At 38.4% G+C, this 23,026-nt stretch overlaps 1 protein-coding gene across 6 annotated transcripts in view; it reads right to left on the bottom strand.

The window, feature by feature from the left end:
* The window catches only part of stxbp5a (syntaxin binding protein 5a (tomosyn)), a 235,196-nt gene that overhangs the window by 82,997 nt on the left and 129,173 nt on the right, over window positions 1-23,026 (bottom strand). For all 6 annotated transcript variants that reach the window (XM_072581320.1, XM_072581323.1, XM_072581321.1 and 3 more), the window contains 6 exons: window positions 19,493-19,565; window positions 17,790-17,937; window positions 16,025-16,092; window positions 14,537-14,577; window positions 13,594-13,814; window positions 10,717-10,892 (listed from right to left, as the gene is read on the bottom strand). In XM_072581320.1, the coding sequence (XP_072437421.1) occupies window positions 10,717-10,892; window positions 13,594-13,814; window positions 14,537-14,577; window positions 16,025-16,092; window positions 17,790-17,937; window positions 19,493-19,565 (727 nt within the window). The remainder of the gene's footprint in view (window positions 1-10,716; window positions 10,893-13,593; window positions 13,815-14,536; window positions 14,578-16,024; window positions 16,093-17,789; window positions 17,938-19,492; window positions 19,566-23,026) is intronic.

Genomic DNA, 23,026 nt, shown 5'->3' with positions numbered 1-23,026 from the left:
TACCTAACACAATTAAACTATTACATTAACAGTGAAATTTGATTTGAAATCCATCTTAACTGCTGAGGGCATTGGGAATTTGTTTTCCCTTTGCAATGCAGTGACCAATTTTTGCGCATTTAGTTATATTATCCATTATAATTTATAATCTTATTTAAACTCAAATGGAATATGATAACTCACAAATCAAACTTTGTTTCTAATATCTTTTCAACTCAAATCCAATGCCCATAACTAACCTATGCAAAAATATGACATCCCCCAGCATTCCTATATTTGACAATTAAGGTAATTCCATTCCAGTACATTCCTGACCATCGACAGTTTGAATGGAGGAGTGGCTTGCAGAGTTTTAATGGACTCTCATTTAGCCTTGAAGGATTAACCTTTTTTTCAAAGAAATTCATCACAACACTTAAGAAAATGGTATAATTTGAGTTATATGTTAGTGATCAGTGGTGAGGTCTGAATACCTACATCATATAAACAGCAAGTTCTAAAGGCTATGGCCTGTTTTCAGTGAAAACAGCACAAACAACTATGGTGTGGTATTACAGTTAGCACAAAATAGAGGTTGGTCTTTTCAGAAATGTTTGCACTAAGCCCATAGTGTAACAATATTATGGCACAATTTTCATGAAATTCTGGGTCACAGACTCATGCCAATGATTTACATAACACATCAATCAACCTCAAATTAAACCATTTGCTCACATGAAATATGATGCCTCCCTTCTGAATTTAAGTGCTCCACTGGGGATCATACCTCCAGCTGCCAAAGCACTACAATTCTGTAGCTGCTTGGTTGTAGAGAATATGATGTTCCCAGCTGACGGCTGGATGAATCAGATTTCCGAGAAATACGGCTGGATAGACTAAAAGTTTTATATCAGCAATTTGTTTGGTGTAGAGTTCGGTCACTAAACATACTCACAAGCAGCTGTCAATATACTTAAACAAAAGAACAATTTATTACACACAAAAAGGATAAAAACAAACTATTTTACTTTGTGTAAGAACTCTGAAATGATCTTATTACAAATGTCAGAAATAAAGTTTCAACTTCTTAACCCTCAACAACCTTACAGATACTTGAGCCTTAGAGGTCAGCCTGTTTCCATTTGAAAATTACTTGCTCAGTGGTCACAGCTATAATTGGTTTCTTTCTGGCAAACTTTTGTATTCACTCGATGCAATCTTCTTTTGTTGACGTCACTTAAACCTTTAAATAAAGTTCTAATACAATGGACTTGTTCTTTTGCATGTTCTTTAAATACATGCATTCAACAGTCTTATAAGAATTTTCCTCTCTGAAAACTTGAAGTGCTTTGCAAACGGTTCCCATATTGAGGCTTTCAAAGTGTCACAACTCTTCAGTGGGAACAGTTTAGGGGACCATAACCACAAAGGCCAGTTAGAGCTGCAGCACAGCTGTTACAACCTGTCGGAGCCAAATGACATTGTTTGCTACATCAGAGCTGGGCACTAAAATTTCAGCTTGGGACCTGACCCCAACACCACTTTGGGAAGTTATATTTAAAACCTGCTGCTTCTGGAACTTATCTTCCACTAACTTCGAAGCTGCTTAGGACTTCTATTCTTCAGCCATGGCTGTTTTACAGCCTACTAAACTGCACTGCTGATAATATAGGCCCTTTTCTCTCTGAATGACCTGCTTGTCTCAGGGAAAGAACATGCATTCTCACTGACCTTCTGAATAATTCAGTTTTTAATGACGCAAAGAACCGGTTTCTCTTTCCTTGCATTTGTGGAATCAGAATACCCTCCAATTAGAAAACTTATACAACATTAAAAAACCCCAAAAACCATTTTTTAGTAATATTATGAAATAAATGCCAATCCTCTCAATACAAACAGAAAGGTGGACCATACAGTAATGAGGAAACAAGACCCTTACAAATATATATATAAATAGGTTAGGAGAGTGGGCCATTATGTGGCAGATGGAGTTTAACGTGGGTAAGTGAGAGACCATGCACTTGGGTCAAAATAAAAGGGAAGGTAACCTATGATCTTAATAGGGAAACTTTTGGGGTGCTCAGCACAGAATGATCTAGGTGTACTGGTTCATGAGTCACAGAAAACCAAGATGCAAGTACAGATAATAAAGAAAGTGAATGGAATGTTGCCTTTTTTTTAGCTAAAGGAATAGAATGTAAAGGTAAGGAAGTATTGTTGCAACTATACAAAGTATTGGCGAGACCACACCTGGAGTATTGCACAGTTTTGGTCCCCTTATTTGAGGAAAGATGTAGTGGCATTGGAAGCAGTTCAAAGGAGGTTTACTAGATTGATTTCAGAGATATGGGGTCGGTCATATGAAAAGACATTGAACAGTTTAGGCGTATACCCGCTGGAATTTAGAAGAATGAGGGGAGATCAAATTGAGGTATTCAAGATGATAAAAGGTGTGGATAAAATAGATGTGAAGCAACTGCTTCCACTTGTGGGGCATTCTAGGGTGAGAGGTCATAGTCTTAGGATAAGGGGTAGCAAATTTAAACCAGAGTGGAGGAGAAACTTTTTCTCCCAAGGGATTGAGAATCTGTGAAACTCGCTATCCCAAAGTGTGGCAGATACTGGGACAGTGAGTAAATTTAAGGAAGAGCTAGACAGATTTTAAATTGGTAATGGTCGAGGGGATATGGAGAGAAGGTAGGAAAATGGGAGTGAGGAACATATCAGCCATGATTGAATGGTGGAGCAGACTCGATGGGCCGAATGACCTAACTCTGATCCTATATCTTATGAACTTATGAAGTTCAGACATTAAGTAAAGACAATTCTCAAACGGAATTCAATATTGTCTGACTGCTTTCATGGGATCCCGTTTACTTGAAAAATGCCATTTCTTGCATTGTCTGATGCAATCAAGAGATTGATCATTAGTATTGAAATCTGGCTGTTAATACACTTGATACCTTGTTACTTTTGGTGGTGGTGGGTGGGGGTGGGGAGAAAGACTTTGTGTTGGGGAGAAAGATTCTCAAAGCCAAATGTTGTTTGCAGAGCTATTTCTAAACAGGAGGAGAGATGTTGAGAACTTTGCGATCCGATCATGTTCTCTGAATTAGTTTTCCAATGGAAAATAATTGCTTGTTTCACTCGTCATACTCATTTGAACTAATAGTACGATACACTAAAGATGATTAGCTATTAGACATGATGAACAGTGTGGACAATTAAGATGTGTTTAATGCGATTGTGATATGTTTGGTATGAATGATTATAACAAGAGGCAAAAATGAAAGAACTTTATTGTAACTGGAAGAAAGTTCAGGGACTATCAATCTGGTTCATTTGCAATTCACAACAGAAAGAGGATTGTATATTATTAGCCAAATTAGAGATATTGTTAAAGGTTTAAAACATTTGAAAGAAATAAATAAATTCAGATGGTTTGGGTCTGAATTGATTGCTGTTGGGGCTCAGATGTAGAGTTGTGCCTGTATTTTTTCATGTCAAGGCTTTTTCTAGTAAGTTTTTGAGTTTCAGGTGAGAGCTAAGGCTGAATTGTGCAGGGTTTTAAATTATTAAAAGTAATCACGGTGATGATATTTTAAACTACTTTAGAGGTATTTAGGAGGGTATCAGGTGGTTTATTTTAATAAACAAGTTTGTGGTTGAGCTAGTGTCTGTGCAATTTTGTTCTTTATCAAATCCTAAGATCCTAATCATTAAGAGGAAACATTGCTGAGCAGCAATATGTGCTGTGACAACAGCCCAATTTCCCCCCTCCCCCCACCCTTAGTTTTAAAGCAATGAACTACCTATCTTAAGGTATTTTTAATGTCTTATTTAAATTCATATAAACAAATTTCCAGACAACCCAAAAGCACACTCAATGTAAAACCTAAACCAAAACCATGTCTTTGCCTTATCATACAATACAGAAATACAAACAAATTTATTCATGCTTGTGTCCCTCTAAGTACCCAAATATTGAAGTAATATTAATATATCAGGAGTCTTCATCACAATTTCTAAAACAAAAAGTCATGTTGCTGAATCTTTCCACCTTACACTCAAGACAGACGTGAGAATCCCAAAGTTTTAATGATCACAACAATACCACAGGAGAAAAAGTGCGTAAAAGGTCAAGTTATTCTTGACTGACCAAGTTGTTACTATGAAGAAAGCAAATAGGAACTACAGACTCCCATGCTTTCAGACAATTCAAAACAATTGTAAGTGAGGACATCCTGCATATTCAAGACTAGTGTGCTTTTTCAATTACACTTGCAACTTGAGATGCATTTCCAACAATCATGACTAAGTGAAAATACTTTAAGTGAACCTGTGATAACAATAGAAATCAATGTTAAAACTAGACAGTTTGGTTCTGTACAGCCTTCTTTAGAAGAGAAAAAAAATTGAAATATTATACCTTCATCCTCCAAGTTGAAATACAATACCACCTATATATTAAATGGTTAAGTCCTTACATTGGTAAATCAAAAAACAAAATTTAAAAAAATAAAAGAAATAATTTATGTTACATAATAGTATTATAGATTAGGCAGGCTCCATCTAGTGGCAGACGGTGGTTAATGCAGTTGGACTCCCAGAGCTACCTATGCAGACAAACATCTGTTATTAGTTGGAGTTCAGGATTTCAGTACAAATTCAGGAGGAAGGCAAAGACCCAGGAGCAAAGTCAGAACCAAAGGAAAAACCAGATCTGGATACTAAAAGAACAAACTGTTGCCAGGGTTGGAGAATTTGAGCTATAGGGAGAGGTTGAATATGCTAGGGCTGTTTTCCTTGGAGGGTCGGAGGCTGAGGGGTGACCTTACAGAGGCTTATAAAATCATGAGGGGTGGAACCTAAGGAGCAACCTTTTCACACAGAGTGGTACGTGTATGGAATGAGCTGCCAGAGGAAGTAGTGGAGGGCTAGTACAACTGCAATGTTTAAAAGGCACCTGAATGGGTATATGAACAGGAAGGGGTTGTAGGGATATGGGCTGGGTGCTGACAGGTGGGACTAGATTGGATTGGGATATCTGGTCGGCATGGACAAGTTGGACTGAAGGGTTTGTTTCGGTGCTGTGCGTCTCTGACTCTAAACTGGGGAGTAAGAGGCCAGGTGGAGTTGGTGGACAATGTGGTGTCCCTTGCCCATAATCAGAATATATATGTCCATTGGTAAAAACAATGACTGCAGATGCTGAAAATCAAATACTGGATTAGTGGTGCTGGAAGAGCACAGCATTTCGCTGCTCGTTGGATGCTGCCTGAACTGCTGTGCTCTTCCAGCACCACTAATCCAGTATATACGTCCAGTGTCTGGGATGTAAGCACTGCAGTACAAGGCATTCATGTGCAACGTAATAAACATTGGTAACGCATGCAAATGACACTAAAAGAATTGCAATGGAAAGTGAAAAAACAGGCCCCAAAGAATAAAAATTAAATAGAAATAATATTAGGCAGGGCAAATATGAAATTAGGACTCTACATTCTCGTTCACAAAGTAAAAGTCCTTATACTTGAACGTATGTTGCTTCTAGCATCTGTAAATGACTAGTAACCCTGATTAGCAAACAACCAACTTAAGACAACATAGCTACGAGTACAGTCAGAATTGTTCAGGGAAACATGAGGCACTTTTCATAGATCCAAAAGCAACAGCTGTTTGGTCAATTTACAAATTTGCATTATACATAGGAAACCATGATGTAACTGGGCTAGGCACTATCCTAGAGAAGAGTTTTGCTGCACCCTGTGTCTACATTGAGCTTGTAAGGCTGCATTTACATTACTTCTAATAAAACTAATCTCGTAGTATGTGGAGCTGTACAGAACCAACCTGTGTACTGAAGTGAAGGTTATGTTTGCCATAGTCTGTTGTGAAGAACCCATAAGTCAATTTCTTAACCGAATGAAGAAGAGGCACTTTAGACAGCTCCTTCTCAAAAATGAATGGAGCACAAGATGGAACGTGCTAAAAGGTGTGAAAAGAAATCTATATGCATGATTGAAGATTAAAAGATAGAACAAACATCACTATCAGAAACATGCAAAGATAGGTGGTTAGGGCTCATCATTCTATCAAAAACATAAAAATGTGAGTGAGTGTTGGACATGTCATTAAAACTGAACTTAAACATACATGAACATACATGAACATGTGAATTAGGAGTACACTATGACATCTGGCCACTGAAGTCTGCTCTGCCATTCAAAAAGATTGTGATCAATTGGTTTATGTTTTGAATTCCACATTGTTATCTCCCCAGTAACCTTAAGATTCTGATTATGCAAAGTAATCAATATATTGTACCACTTCTACTGTCTTCTGAGGTTCAACCTTCAAAATACTTCTGCTCCATACACTAAAAAGGTGATTCCTAATTTTTAAACAACTCTGGACTCACCCAAAAGAGGAATTTTTTTTCATATCCATGTTTAAGATTTCCACAATCTTACACACTTCAATTAAGTCACTCGACTCTTCTAAATTTCAATGGAAGCAAACGCAGTCTGTCCAACCGTTCCTAAGAAATCTGCTCATTCCCAAGTATGAAAATAAGTCTCTAACACATATACATCCTTCCTTTGGTCAAAATTACACGAAGTATTTGAGATCCAATCTCAATGCCCTGTATAACAGAAGCTTAATATCATTGTTATTTCCAATCCTTCTGAATAATAAAGGATAACACTCTATAACCTTAATTACTTGCCAAGTTGGTAAACTAAATGAATATATATTAGGAAAATAATAGCTTGTCTAGATCATCATGAAAGAGTGTGAAGAAAGTTAATATTTAGGAATTTGGATTCTAAAGTAAATGGATGTTTGGTCTTATTTCTGTGAATATAACCCTTTGATTTTACAAAAGACAGAAAGGCAATCTTTGAGCAGCATGTGAAGAAGTTCAAACCAATTATTCCAAAACAAAAAGCATGCAACTTAAGTTGAAATAGTGAAGTGTTAAATGTTAAAAGTTCAACTTTATAAACACTTAAGAGTCATACCAGCAGAAGGTTAATTTCAGCTGTGAGCTCCAGGATTTAGAAAGCTACTGCAAGGTTCCCAGAACTGAAAAACTGTCTTAAGCTGTTTAGCTGCTCACATCAACAGCACTCTTCTTAATGTACAGAGAGTTCACTAGTGTCTGGAAATCTTGGGGAGAGATAGGAATAAGTTGAATCACATCTGGCGAATGCGCAAAAAGTCTAAAAGAAAGTGCTTGCCATCTCGTCAGATAATGAAGAAACCAAAGAATTATAATAGGATTGATATTTCACTGGGGTCAAGTGTCTGTACAAGATATTGCTTAGAAAAAAAGGGTTGAAACTTTTCTTTAATATGGTCTAAGATAAGATCTTTCAAAACTGTCACATAGCTTTTTCTCTTGTGTAATAATCTTATGCGGTTTTGCTAAAAAAAATAACATAGACAACCTCGAGTGAATATGTTCAGTGACAGAGCACCCTAGTAATCAAACTGCACAAATAGCACATGACCTGTCAAGCCAAGTTTCGTTCTGGGCTCTGATCTGTCCAGGATTACAATCAACTGGGATCATAATAATAGTGATGTGGCACAAATGTTGATGACTTCCTTCAGCAGAATACTCAATTTATAAAAAACTGTTTCATTGATCAGATGGGCCAATGAGCCAAGGAATGGCAGATGTAGTTTAATTTACATAAATGTGAGGTGCTACATTTTGGAATGGCAAATCATGGCAGGACTTACACACTAAATGCTAAGGTCCTTAGTTAAGCCACTTTGCATTATTGTGTGCAATTCTAGTCTCTCTGCTATAGGAAGGATGTTAAACCCGAAAAGGTTCAGAAAAGATTTGCAAGAATGTTTTCAGGGTTGGAGGATTTGAAGTATAGGGAGACTCTGAATAGGCTGGGCTTGTTTTCCCTGGAGTCAGAGGCTGAGGGTTTATAAAATCATGAGGAGCATGGAGAGAGAAAAAAAAGGTCTTTTGCCTGGGGTGGAGGAGTCCAAAATTACAAGGCACAGGTTTAAGATTTAAAAGGGACCTAATGAGCAACTTTTTCACACGTGGTGCATATAAGGACTAAGCTGCCACTGGAAGTGGTGGAGGCTGGTACAATTACAAGGGGCAGCACGGTGTCTGGCCCTGCTGTCTCAGTGCCAAGGACCCACAAACGATTCCAGCTTCTAGCAACTGTGTGTGGTGCTTGCACATTCTCCCAGCATCAGCATGGATTTCCTCCAGGTGCTCCAGTTTCCTCCCACAGTCAAAATGAGCAGGTTAGGTGAATTGGCGAAGCTAAATTGTCTATAGTGTTCCGGGGTTTGTAGGTTACGGGCATAGTCAGGGATAAACAGAGTAGTAAGGAAATGGGTCCGAATGGGTTATTCTTCAGAGGGTCAGTGTGGACTTGTTGGGCCCAATGGCCTGCTTCCACACTGAAGGCATTCTTTGATTTTAAAGGCAACTGGATGGATATATGAATAGTAAGAGTTTCGGAGGGATATGCGCCAAATGGGACTAGATTTATTTAGGATATCTGATCAGCATGGAAGTGTTGGACCGATGGGTCTGTTTCCATGCTATACATCTCTATGACTCTATATGGACATCACTGACATGGTCCAGCATTTCTTACCCAGTACTTGTTGCCCTTGAACTGAACAACTTGCAAGGCTACTTTAACAGAGGCTTAAGAATGAACCACATTATTCTAGTTCTGGAGACACATAGCTGACAGCAGATTTCTTTCAATAAAGGGCACCAGGAAACCAGATGGGTTTTTAGGATAACTGATAGCTCATGGTCAGTATGAAACCAATTTTCAATCCAGATACATTAATCAAATGGAAATTCCATCAACGGTCATGGTGGCATTTCAACCCACACTCAGGCATTAGACTGGGGCTTTGAATGATTAATCCAGTGATATTACCAGTATGTCGTCATCACCTCACCAACAGGCAAAACAAAACATTGTTATCAATCTATATATTGCACCTAGCCTTAGCAAAGTATCCCTTCACAGTGTAAGTGGAAGACTCACTGAACAGGCTGTAGTAACTCACTCCACTATTTGGCCATGCTGTGCAGAAATGGTTAATGCTAAAATAGGACATAAAGTGGCATTACTTCTGTGCATCTCTGACAGTTTGTGAGAGAATGCAGGAAGCCATGATAATTCCTGTCGTGTGCACACAAGGTACCTTATTACTCTCAGAATCCAATAGACATTTACTGTTAGATGTGACTCAGCAACTGAACTTCTTGAACAATCCTGAGTGAGCTAATAGCTACACAAACAACTTAAGATAAGCAACTGAGCTCTTAACATGGCTCATTTAGGTTTGCTGGAAGTGACATACCTTCATATGCAGAAACTCAATCTCTGCAAATAGAAAGAATATGTTCAAGTCTTGCGGTCTTTCAATTACCAGGAAGTATGCAGACCGTAAGAGATCCCCCGTCTTTTCTCTAGATCTTAACTAATCAGAGTCAATTTGCCAATCAAGCTCTGGTCTAATGATAGCTTGACAATCAACATTCTTACATTTGCCTGATGCATGCAGGACAAAAAAAAATTAACAACTTGTCTCTTTTCAGCAATAAAACGCTCATTCCTGACATAACCGCCCCGCCTGTTTTTCGAACATGAAGATACTTGTTATCACTAGTTCATGCAACTTTTTCGTATTTCTACTCCAGCAATGGCTACATGTCAAAAATTGTTTCAGAAATGCATGCTGATTACCATTTTAGAAACATTATATAAATAGACATTATTGAGGTTGAAAGTGGAATCCTTGAAATTAGGTTTTTCTACTGAGAAAATTAGTACCTTTTGAAATTGACATTATGAAAATTAATTGATTGTATATTTCATAAGAAATAAAAGGAAAGTTTAAATTGTTGAGAACTTGTACTCAGCAGTATGTTACACATTTTGAATATGTCCCCAAGGGCTTTATAAACCTGTCATTACTCAAGTGTCGTCACTGTTAGAAGCAATATTTACACATAGCAAAGCTCAACAACAAATGAGATTAATTATTTTTTTGGCAATGACTGCCTCTACTTAAGACAGTACCTCTGACAATGCAGTACTGTTATTTTATTGACAACTTAGGCTAGGTTACAGTGCTGGAGTGGGACTTTTCCCTACAGACCAACTCAAGGGGCAAGAGCACAATCAACTGAGCCAAGCTAAAACATGGTGAATACAATGAGCATGTACAGTCAAATTCACCTGACAACAGATGAAAGGTTATGTAGGTTAGTGCTGTGACTGAGACAATCACATCAATTTGTTCTTTGACACCTTTGGCACATTATACAATCCATACTATTTTGACTGTGCATTATCCACAGCATTCTTGAAGCACTCTAATGGGAGTCAGATCATGGAGTTTCAGTTTCAATCTAAAACTTCATGACAAAATTCCAGACTGACACTTCAGCATCAGAAGCATCCAATTTCAAACGAAATGCAAAACAGGGGCTCCATCTGGTCTCAAATGGGACTAAAATTAATCTATGACACTAAAGCAAAAAGAAATTTATTCCAAGTGCTCTCAAACAATATCACAGAACAGTGGACAGTGACAGCAAGAGGAAGATGGCCATTTATCACAATGTTTTGCATTTCCCATATTACATCAGCAATCACACTCAAAAGTGATGAGTTTGCAGTAAGGCTGTAAACATTTCAGGACTTCCTGATCAATACCTACTTTAAACAGGGCACGTTATCACGAAGACCATCAGATGAGCTGCTGCTTGTAGAGGGATGAGACTGAGAATTTGCAGTCTGAGAGTTTGGCCCTTGGCATGGTGCTCCCAAAGGTATTTGATCGGTTTCTGGTGAGTCTAGATCATTTATTTCATAAAGCAATCGTATTTCGAGCATCTGTAGCAGAGAGAAGAGAGAGTAAGCATTTCTCTATTTCACAGTAGTAATCTACTCACTAAATTTCCAGGAACTTATTTAACAGAAGCAAGATGGTTCTTATCTAAATTCAACTAACTGAGTTTTCATTTCAACTGTTTAACCTGATAAAACAGTAATGTACAGAGCTGTAAAGAACAAGGATGATTACATCATTTTGTAATACTGGAATGTAGCTTTTGAGGTAACACAACAAAAGGTAACAGCACAGTTTCAGTTAAGAACAGTAGAGTTCACAATGACATCTAAATGGACTAATTCTGGGCTCTCAACTTGTGGACTTGGATCCAGCAAGCTTCAAGGCTTAAATATAAGTCTAAATACATAACTGCTGAGTTATGTCAACTTCTGATAGAAAATTACTATCCTAGTTTACAGACCCACAAATATTTCAGGTTAGCTAGGTTTCTTTAATGCACTGTTATTCATTTAGATAGACTGCTACTGATGCATCCTGGTATGATTTTCAATGGTATTTCATAGATATGGTCAAAATTATGTGGGAATATGACAGATTAATAAAATGAAAGGGGTTTCTCTGGCCAGCATGTCAGAAGGTAACAGTATAAAGACGATTTATTTAAATTTTCTGTACTTTAGTTATGAACTGAAATAGAAAAAGGACTGTTTTAAAAATAAAGCGCTGCTGAAGGCATGCGGCACTTGGTGATGATTTGTGTCCTTTAAAATAGATGTTCTGTGTTGTTTCTTTCATAGAGGAGTGTTGCCACAGTGGTGCCAGTATGTGTCCTTCACTCGGAGTTGGTAAGCAGCGTTTGAGTTCTTTCTGGGTTCTTTTTTTAAAAAGTCAAAAGAATCTGAGTCAGAGCTCACATAAACCCAGGAAGGATTTTAGTTTTGCTTTCAGTTCGTTGGAAGGTTTCTGTTGGTTGTCGAGTAAAAGACTTGAGTTCCCCACTACTACAGTGAAGTCTTAGACAGCAAGACTTCCTCGTAAAAATCAAAAGGGGCAGTCTGTTTCTTTTTCTAGAGTTGAGAGAGACAGCACGTGACAGCCCTAACTACTTTGCATTTTGAGGTGCTGGAAGACCAGAGATTGGCTAACATGGTGCCACTATTTAAGAAAGATGGCAAGGAAAGGCCAGGGAACTATAAACCAGAGAGCCTGGAATCATTGGTGGACAAGTTGTTGGAGGGTATCCTGGATTTACATGTATTTGGAAAGGCAAGGACTGGTTAGGGATAATCAACGTGGCTTTATGCGTGGGAAATTGTGTCACACTAATCTTATTGAGTTTTTTGAAGTAGCAAAGAGGACTGAAGAGTGGCGGACATGATCTATATGGATTTCAGTACAGCGTTTGACAAGATTCCACAAGGTAAATTGGTTAATAAAGTTAAATGATATGGAATACAATGTGAACTAGCCACTCTGATACAAAACTGGCTGGAAGGCAGGAGATAAAGGGTGGTAGTTCAAAGTTGCTTTTCAGACTGAAGATCTGTGACCAGCAGCGTGCCACAAGGATCAGTGCTGGACCCACTGCTTTTTGTCATTCATATCAATGATTTGGATGGGAACATAGGAGGTGTGGCTATTAAGTTTGCAAATGACAGCAAAATTAGTGGCATAGTGGACAACCAAAGAGGTTACCTCAGTACAACAGGACCTTGATCAGAGGGGCCACTGGGCCGAGGAGTGGCAGATGGAGTTTAATTTTTCTAAGTGTGAGGTTCTGCATTTTAGAAAGACAAATCAGGGCAGGATTTATATACTAAATGGTAAGGATCTGGGGAGTGGGGCTGAACAAAGATTTTGGGGAAATGCAGGCTCATAGTTCCTTGAAAGTAGAGTAGTAGGTAGACAGGATAGTGAAGTGGCATTTGGGTGCTTTATTGGTCAGTGCATTGAGTATAGGAGTTGAAAGGTCATGTTGCCACCGTACAGGACATTGGTTAGGCCACTTTTGCAATACAGAGTGCAATTTTGGTCTCCCCCAATAGGAAGGATTTGTGAAACTTGAAAAGGGTTCAGAAAAGATTTATAAGGATGTTGCCAGGGTTGGAGGATTTGAGCTACAGGGAGAGGCTAAACAGGCTGGGGCTGTCTCCTGGAGTGTCGGAGGCTGAGGAGTTTATAAAATCATGAGGGGCTTGGATAGGACAAATAGACAAAGTCTCTTCCCTGAGGTGGAGGTGTCGGTGTCCAAAACTAGAGGGTGTCGGTTTAAGGTGAGTGGGGAAAGATTTAAAAGGGACATAAGGGGCAACGTTTTCATGCAGAGAATACTGCGTGTTTGAATGAGCTGCCAGAGGAAGTGGATGGAGGCCCGTACAATTACAACATTAAAAAGGCATCTGGATGGGTATATGAATAGGAAGGGTTTGGGGGGATATCGGCCAAATGCTGGCAAATGGGACTAGATTAAATTAGGATATATGGACAGCATAGACGATTTGGACCAAAGCGTCTGTTTCCATGCTGTACAGCTCTATGACTCTACATGGGGTAAAAAAAAACTGAGGCTGATCACTAACCAAGTATAGCATGTCATGGCTGAAGAGGGCTGATCAACATGGACACTAAACATAGGAAAAATGGCCTTTAGTTCTTAGCTGTGATTTAAGATAAATGCAGTCAATTACTATTACATCAGTAGGAATTCAATACCAGCAACTGCCATTTAATTGTTGGTTATACCTGAATAGCCTCTGTTGTCACTTCCTGTCTGCTGAATTTGTAAACGATTACATGTGCTGATACTCCCGCCACGCACAGCATTCTGCTTTCAGGACACCATGTGATTATTTGAATGGCATAAGGGTCTTCATCCACTATGTCTGTGTTTGGTTTCTCCTCCTTATTCCGAGATTTTTCAAATACCTTGGATGTTTTCATTTTATACAAAACTTGTAATGTTACTAACAAGCAAGAAAAATCAAAATGCAGAGAATAAGAACATTCAATGAAAAATTAGTAGATCTGCTGCAAATTAAAATGATAACCTAATGTATATTTAGCCTTGAGCTCTTGCTTACTATGATAGACCACAATATTGTTTGTTTCTAGAAAAGCTGTCAGGAACCAACTAATGAACATCAAAAAAACCAAACTGCTGTCCTCAAAAGAGACATGCTTGTGTTCTCCCAGATATGGACAAATGGGCAAAATTGTATGGCATTAAAAACATTCTACTGTATTCACTCAAGTAAATCTATATATAAAAAACTAGTATAAGTGACATCAATTCAAATTTAATAACTTTCAATGTCAACAAAAGAAAAGTTAAAAAGAAATTTGCACTGTTCAAACTAAATTGTCTTCCATATACCATAAGGAGATATTTGTTTTTGCCATACCATATTTAACAAACCATTTGTTTGAAATTCTCATAAGACTCACTACCTGTTAAACTTAATTTACCAGAAGAATATCCAGTTTTGCCTGCATCAAGGATGAAAGGCAAGCACATGGTTACGTCAAGACTATTTTGGCCTCATCTTTCAAAATGCAGTTATCACATCAGCTTTCTGTAGTAACGTCCACAAGGGAAGAAAATCAGCATTTTAAAATACGCAGCAATAAATTGATCCTTGAGCATAACATTTCATCTTGGATATCTGAATGAATCTATCCAACTTACTGGCTGACGCATCCCAGAACTTCAATGATCCATCTGCATGCCTTAAAGTAAATGAAAAAAAATCTTAATATTTTGTTCACTGACATTTTCTTTTCCTCAAAGGTTTTGACAGTTGTCTAAAAAGATTAATGGCACTTACACAAGGTTTGTTTCAGAATCCTTTCAATCTATTTGTTCTTGACTCACCTGTTTACATTAATCCTTACTATCATACAAAAGGTTTTTCTTTTAAGAATAATCAAATCCAATTTCTAAAGTGAACAAATATAATTTCATTTCAAGCAGTTAAGACCAAGCTGGTCACCCAATCAGAATTGTTAGGACTTGTTTTAGTTGTTCTTAGAATATGGATGATGTTGACAAGGGCATATTCAACATCCTCACTCGTTGCCCTAGAATATGATGATCCCACTCCTTGTGATGATACTTCCACAGATGTTGTTACAGAAGGGATTTTAGGGTACTGACCCCAACACATAATGCTTTATAATCTGCTAGCAGTAAAGGAGGTGCAGCTAGAGATCACTGCACCAAGATCAGACATGCTAGGTAACTGATGCTGGTGACCACTGGAGATGTAGAAGCGGAGCAGGATTGCTATTCAAACATTCACTTGCCAATAGCAAAATTCAAACCTCAGCCCAGTAAATGCTTGTTAATTCTACAAACAAGGGTCATTAACTGACCAAAGAGCCTCATGTGCCAGATTTCTAAGGCAGATGTAAGAAACTTATTTATTGGTATTTTGCAAAGGAATTGAATGAAAAATAATTTTTAGGAAATAACAGTTGCTTGATCCAGTGCATTCCTTCAGCAAAGGTCAAGTATGCCAAAATCTATTTATGCAACCTGCCTTAATATTTTCAGATAAAACCTTTATGACATGCTTCCTTCCTTTGTATTGTATCCCCTATGATTTAATGTTTAAGCCATTGCAACTGAAAGGCATTCCTGTCAATTTTCTATATACACTTGGAACAAGCATTATCATCTCAAAGTCTGTTTCTCCAAAGAAATTACCCAATTACCTGATCCTTTTCCCATCATTTATATATGCATATGGAATTAGAGCAATGTAGCTTACTCGCTCAATCTCAAAACAATACATTTTTGTTTGCCAATAGAAGTATTCTTCAATGACATAGCAAATTGATAAGTAAAAGATTTCCGATCAAATGTGACCACAAATTCAACTGGCCACTACTGTAATGGTGCATGCATGATGGAGTAAGACGGGCAATGGTGATTACTGGAAATTTGGTGCACCAAGCTCAAACTGACATTTTTGTAGAACTTTCATAAGTATGAAAAATTTTCTTGGAAATTTTTGCCAGGTGCATGAGAATTACAAGAGCATAGATATGGGAGGATATGTTTACTGCATCTGTTTCAACTCACATTTTAAAAACATTAATAACATGCTTAATACTCCAAAGTACTAAACATACTTCATATAAATTACTAGGATACTTAACATTCTTTACTTACCCTGTAATAATAATCTCTGGGTAGCTCTGCGTGCCTAAACCCCAATTACCTCCATTGATGGGCCATTCCTTGAAGACATAAATGTAGACATTAAAAAAAAAATTGAGGAAGATATCCTTGCCGCTAATCATAATCCAGTCTGTTCTGCTATAATGCACATTTCTTCAACACAAATTGGGTTTTATGCAATCGAAGAACTTAGGTCATTATTTGTAGAATGAGCACTTTCATTAATTGTATTGGCTATAAAGAGATTCTGTCCCCATTAGTTGAAATGACACGGCTACGGAGTGATTTTCTTATCGCGAGATTACATGAGAACAGAATTATTGCATTATAGCAGAACCAACTGTATCCAGATATCCAGCTGACCACAATTTCTAGAGGAGTGTTGTACTAATAATTACCTGTGACTCCTGGGAGCCTGCTACATAAGTAGTATTAGCTTTGCCTCCAAGAACAATTTGAAACGTAAGCAATGGATCAAATAAAAACAGTATCCACTAACAAGACTGCCACAAACCAGCTCTTTCCTTGAAGGACAGTAGCAAAGGAGGTCAATACTCCCATAATTAACTATTTCCTAGCTATAATTTGCCTTCTTCAGGAACATATGAGCCTGCTATTCCCTGTTGTATTTCAAGTCATACAGAACTAACATCTGTAAACATGGTCATGAGTGTCAAGTTTCAAAACTTCAGTCAAGAAATAAACCACTCTGAAAACACTTACGTAAAGAATCACATATCTTTTCTTTTTAAACTAAGTTGAACACTGCTAAGTTGAAATATCAGGTAAGATGGAAACATCAAGTCAAGGCTATGTTGCTATTGGAGCAGATGGATTGCTATAGTAAGTCAGAATGTCACTGGAACTTGAGTTAAAGAAAAACTGCCCAACGACAACCCACTGATTGGTGACAGCAGCACAACAAGAACCATCCAGAGCCAACAGGAAAAATATCTTTCTGCTTTCAGTGCAAGAGTGAAAAGGCAGGAAAATCAAGAACTTGAAAGAATTCTAATACAAGACAAAGCTAAAAGTCACACAATACCAGGTTATAGTCCAACAGCTTTACTTGAAAGTAAAAGCCTGTACTTTCAAATAAACCTGGACTATTACCTGGTGTTGAGAGATTTTGAACTCTGTCCACCACAGTCCAACACCAGCTCCTCCAGAGCGTGAATACAAGGCAAGGCTCAGGTCCACTTGATCAAACATCAAACTCTGAACAAACAGCTCTGCAACATTGGAAACTTGTCACAAAAACAATTAATGCAGGGTTGAAAGAAGGGAATCAAAATAAAATAAGATTGAGGCACAAAGATGGTCAATGTACCAATCCTTCAAGGTTAAAACATATGTGCTCCTGCTTTGGATACAATTTGTTCCAACACCACTTTTGTTCTTAAAGGTGACCATAAATGGACTAGGAGTAATCATTGCACTATTATATGCACTGCAATTTAAAAAGAAATTTTAAAAATTCTAATTTTACAAACCAAAAACTGTTAACAATGAGAAGGTGGCCTGAATATATGTGGAACTGCGAAAATGGCAACAGTAATACCAGAAATGTGCAGATGTGTGTCGATTCATCTATGTAATGAGGTCAACTGAGCAGACATTAGTCAGGAAATATTTTAATGCTACATCTAAATAGCAAGGAAGTTCTGCAGAAACCTGCTTGAGATTGAAAATACAACTTGCATTGCTATGTATTTCCACGGTGTTATTTTAACATTTTGAAAAACAAACTGTAAACCTTTTTACTGTATCCTTGCCGTTTCTGCTTTGCCCCAACAGAATAAAGTGCAGGAATTAAATCCACAGGGCAGTCAGCAAAATACTCGCAACAGGTGACAGGTGATTCATGTATATCCAAAGGGTATGGGTTCTCAAATATAGGATAACTGGAAGACAAAAAAAGAGCATTGACGCATTTCAAAAAGCAAGTTTTGAGAAGATTTGTGGCGCAGGTTGAGGTTCTGGATGTAGGTTTGCTTGCTCTCATGGAAAAGTTCATTTTCAGACATTTCGTCACCCTACAAAGGTAACATCTTCAGTGGACCTCAGGCGAAGCATTGCTAAATCCTGCTTTCTATTTATATGTTTGGTTTCTTTGGGTTGGTGATGTCATTTCCCATGGCAAAGTTACTTCCTGTTCTTTTTCTCACGGGGTGGTAGATGGGGTCTAACTCGATGCGTTTGTTGATAGGTTTAGACCCCATCTACCACCCTGTGAGAAAAAGAACAGCAATTGACTTTGCCACAGGAAATGACATCACCAACCCAAAGAACCCCAAACGTCCTGTTTTCTATTTATATGTTTGGGGTTCTTTGGGTTGGTGATGTCATTTCCTGTGGCAAAGTCAATTGCTGTTCTTTTTCTCACGGGGTGGTAGATGGGGTCTAAACCTATCAACAAACGCATCGAGTTAGACCCCATCTACCACCCCGTGAGAAAAAGAACAGCAATTGACTTTGTCACAGGAAATGACATCACCAACCCAAAGAAACCCAAACATATAAATAGAAAACAGGACTTATCAGCAGTGCTTCGTCGGAGGCCCACTGAAGATGTTACCTACTAGAGTGACGAAACATCTGGAAATAAACCTTCCAGCTCAGCGAACAAACCTACATCCAGAATTTCATTAAAAACATCCATTAAAAACACAAAGTTAACTTCCTCCAAGTTAAAATCTACAAGAGAATCCATTCACCAGGTCATAAATTGGGTAAAGATTGTACATAATGATTTCTTAATGCCTAATTATAATGGAAAAGAGAATACTGCAAAGATTTGCATTTGGATGATTATGGTGTTTTATATTAATTACTCTTTAAACAAAATATATGGGAATTGTTCACTGTTAAAAGCCTTTTCTATTGAGTTTTATGAAGACTCTGCAGGTCCACAAACATTCAACAGAAAGCCAGTTGAAAAAGTAACAAGTAGAAAATCAAGTCCATAGTAGAATCAAAGAATGGCTACAATACAAAATGATTCTGGATTAGTGGTGCTGGAAGAGCACAGCAGTTCAGGCAGCATCCAAGGAGCTTCAATACAAAATGAGGCTAGTTGGCCCATGCTGATGTTGTTTAATCAAACAATTTGCCTTTTACCATGTTCCATATTTTCCATATAGCTACACATTTTTTTCCTTCTCAGGTTACAATCCAATTTTCTTTTGAATGCCCCAAGTAAATCAGCTTCCACCTACCTCTCAGGCATTTGTTCCAGACCCCAACCACTCACTGCATCTAAAAAACACACTCTCATGTCACCACTGCTTCGTTCACCATGACTCTGAATCTATATCATTTGGTTCTAGAGCCTTTCACCATTAGAAAGGATTGCAATAATCAGATATATATCCTCTTTGAATTATTCAAACTGAAATGCTATTTTAATAGCCCAGTTTATAGTAATTAGATCAACTATTAATTCAACATGAGACTTACCCATTTTGTCCAAGATCCACAACTACCAAGTCCTTTTCCAGAAGGACAACGACCGCATAAGGCTCCTGAAAATCTGTAGGATTAATGACAACAAATCAAACATGGGGTAAATATATGCATAGCAATCAATTTGTAAACTGGCCATTAAATTGAAGGCTTACGTGCCTTAAAACTTTAACTTTTCCTTGTGCAAAAGAAAACAAATGCCAATGAAAAGGTAGAAAAGAATGCTCATCAATTTTTCTCCTCACTCCACCATTCTCCATTGTTCCAATATTTAAACTGAAGTAGGTTAGGTCAGAAGTGTAGAGTTAAGGCACAGTGGGAATACTTGAGACTTCAGCATTGGCAGTAATAATTATATACTGCATTGGATCATGAATTTAATATTATTTTAATTGACTTCATTTTATCTGTTCATACATAGTGGAAACATCTTCTCCCTATCTACTCCAAACAGCCCACTCAGTTTTTGAAACCTCTATCCAATCTCCTCTCAACCTACTGCTTTCCAGTGAAAACAGTTCCAATTTCGTCAATCTATCCTCATACCCAAGTTTCTCATTCCCTGAACCATTCTTTTACATCTCCAATGCATTCATATCTTTCCTGTAATGTGGCGCCCACAACCGTGCACAACACTCCAGCTGAGGTCTAACATAAAAAACATAGGAGGAGTGGTAGTAGGTTGTTTGGTCCTTCGAGCCTGCTTCACCAGTTATGGTGATCATGGCTGGTCATTCAACTCAATAGCCTGTTCATCCTTTTCTTCCATATCCCTTGATCCATTAAGCCCCGGGTGCTATATCCAACTTGTTCTTGAAATCATATAAAGGTTTGGCCTCAATTGACTTCCATGTTGGTAAATTCCACAGGCTCAACACACTCCAGGCAAAGAACTTTCTCCCCAGTCTTAAATGGTTTACCGCGTATCCTTAGCTTGTTATCCCAGGTTCGAGATTCCACCATCATTGGAAACATGTTTCCCATGCCTATCCTGCCTTATCCTGTTAGAAGCTTACATATTTCTAGGACAGCATCTCTCATTTTTCTGAATTCTGGCAAATATCATCCATACCAATCCAACCTTTCCTCCTACATCAGTCCTGCTACCCCAACAATCGGGTTGGTAAATCTTTCCAGCTCTTCCACTATTGCAAGAATATCCCTCCTCAGATAAGGAGATCTAAACTGCACGTTATTCCAGGTGTAGTCCTACATAATTGCAGCAAGACATTCTTGCTCCTATACTCAAATCTTCTTGCTATGAAGACCAACATACCACTTGCCTTCTTGACCATCTGCATGCTTATCTACAGTAACTGGTGTATAAGGACACCCAGGTCTCACCAAACATTCCTCCCTCAATTTATAGTCAGATGATAACCCATATTCCTAGTTTTGCTCCCAAAGTGGATAACCTCATATTCAGCCACATCGTACTGCACCTGCCATGTATTTGCCTACTCCCACAGCTTGTCTAAACTACACTTAAAACAAATGTCTTATGCAAGTTCAATAGAACCTCTTTTTCCTTGTTCTCTGTGCTCCTATTAACAAACCCAATGACAGTGTGTGCTTCATTAACTGTTCTCTCCATTTTTCTGGTCACCTTCAATGATCTGTGTGTATGTACCCTCCTGTCTGGGCTCCTGCATACGTCTTAGAATTATACCACCTATTTGTTTTGTCTTTCAAATGTTCTTTCTATAAAGTGCACCATGTCATACTTCTCTACATTCAAGTTCATCAGCAACTTATCCATCCACTCCACCAACATGTCCAATGTCCTTTTGGAGTTTCACACTGTCCTCCTCTTTCAAGTTTCATGTCATTTGCAAACTTGGAAATTGTGCCCCGCACAATATCCAGATCATTAACATATATAAGGAAAAGTAAGGGCCCCAAAATCTAGCCCAGGGAAACTCCACCAAGAACTTTTCTAAGCTTGGAACACATCCAATGACTATCAATCTGTTTCCTACCACTCAGCCTATTTTGCAACCATGTTGCTTTCCCTTTTATACTAAGAATTTCCTCACGTCTGTTATGTGGGACTGTATCAAAAGCCTTTGAGAAATCCATGTGTTATATCAACAGCATTATCTCATCAACTCTGTTACCTCTTTCAAAAACTCCAGTTAGACATGATTTTCCTCTTAGAAATCCATGCTGACTCTTTCTATCAATCGACTTTTTCCATGTGACTACCAATTCAAAACAAATAATTGTTTCTAGAAGCTGCCCCAAAGTTAGACTGACTGGTCTGTAATTGTTGGGTTTATTTCTGTAACCTTTACAAGGCTGGGGAATATTTACAATTCTCCAGTCTTCTGGGTACTTACGAGACCAGGGACACAAAGATTATGGCCAATGCCTCACTTACTTCAAAATTCTTGCATGCATCTCGTTTGGACAGAGTTTCTTCCTCCGCCATCACGGTCTGGACAGCATCCTGCTCTTTCATAAAGACAGATGCAAAGTATTCATTTAACACCTCTGCCATACCTCCACCATCCCTTTTTGGTCTCTAATCAGCCCTAACCTCTTAACCACCCCCCTATTTACATACCTAAAGACAAATTTGGGATTCCTGTTTAGCCTTTTCGCATAATTCCTTTCAGCTTCTTATTTGATTTTTCAACTCCCTTCCAAACAGTCAGTCAGTATTCCTTTTTGTTCTCAATTGTGTTTTCTGCTGAACACTTATCATAAGCATACTTATTCATTTAAAAATGAATCATCAAGGAATCTATTGTTTTATCCTACCTTTCCTATTTGAGGCAACATACCATGATCATATCTGAATCATCTCCTCATTGAAGGTGGGCCACTGTTCAGAGACTGTCTGTTCTGTCAACCTTTTGTTCCAATTAATCCTGTCCAGCTATGCTTTTGCCCCAATGAAGTCAGCTTTCTGCGAATTAATTTTTGTCACTCTGGATTGTCGTTCTCCACCACCATTCTGAACCACGTATTACAATGATCACTGTCTCTTCAATATTCCTCCACGGATATTTGGATCCATTTGACCCACAAGATTACCAAGGACCAGGTCCAATGTATCTTTTCTTGTTGCATGGGCGCGCGCACACACAGACACTCTCTCTCTCCAACATGTCCTAGAAATATCTGCTCTTTGTTGCCCTTTACCAGGAAGCCCAATTTATATTTCATAGAATCCCTTCAGTGTGGAAAAAGGCCATCCAGTCCATTGAACCCACATTGACCCTCTAAAGAGTGTCACACCCAGAGTGCCACCCTATCCCCGTAACCCTGCATTTACCATGGCTAATCCACCTAACCTATGCACCCCAAGACACTACAGGCAATTTAGCACGGCCAATCCATCTAACTGGCACATCTTTGGATTGTGGGAGGAAACTGGAGCACCCAGAGGAAACCCACACAGACTTGGGGATAATGTCTGTGTGGAATTTGCACAGTCACCCAAGGCTGGAATTGAAACTGGCAGACCATGGCACTGAGGGGCAGTAGTGCTAAACACTCAGCCACCGTGCTGCATTTGGGTAT

The sequence above is a fragment of the Chiloscyllium punctatum genome, chromosome 11 (assembly GCF_047496795.1).
Source record: "Chiloscyllium punctatum isolate Juve2018m chromosome 11, sChiPun1.3, whole genome shotgun sequence".
Taxonomy (NCBI): Eukaryota; Metazoa; Chordata; class Chondrichthyes; order Orectolobiformes; family Hemiscylliidae; genus Chiloscyllium; species Chiloscyllium punctatum.
This window is presented reverse-complemented; position numbering and strand designations above follow the sequence as displayed.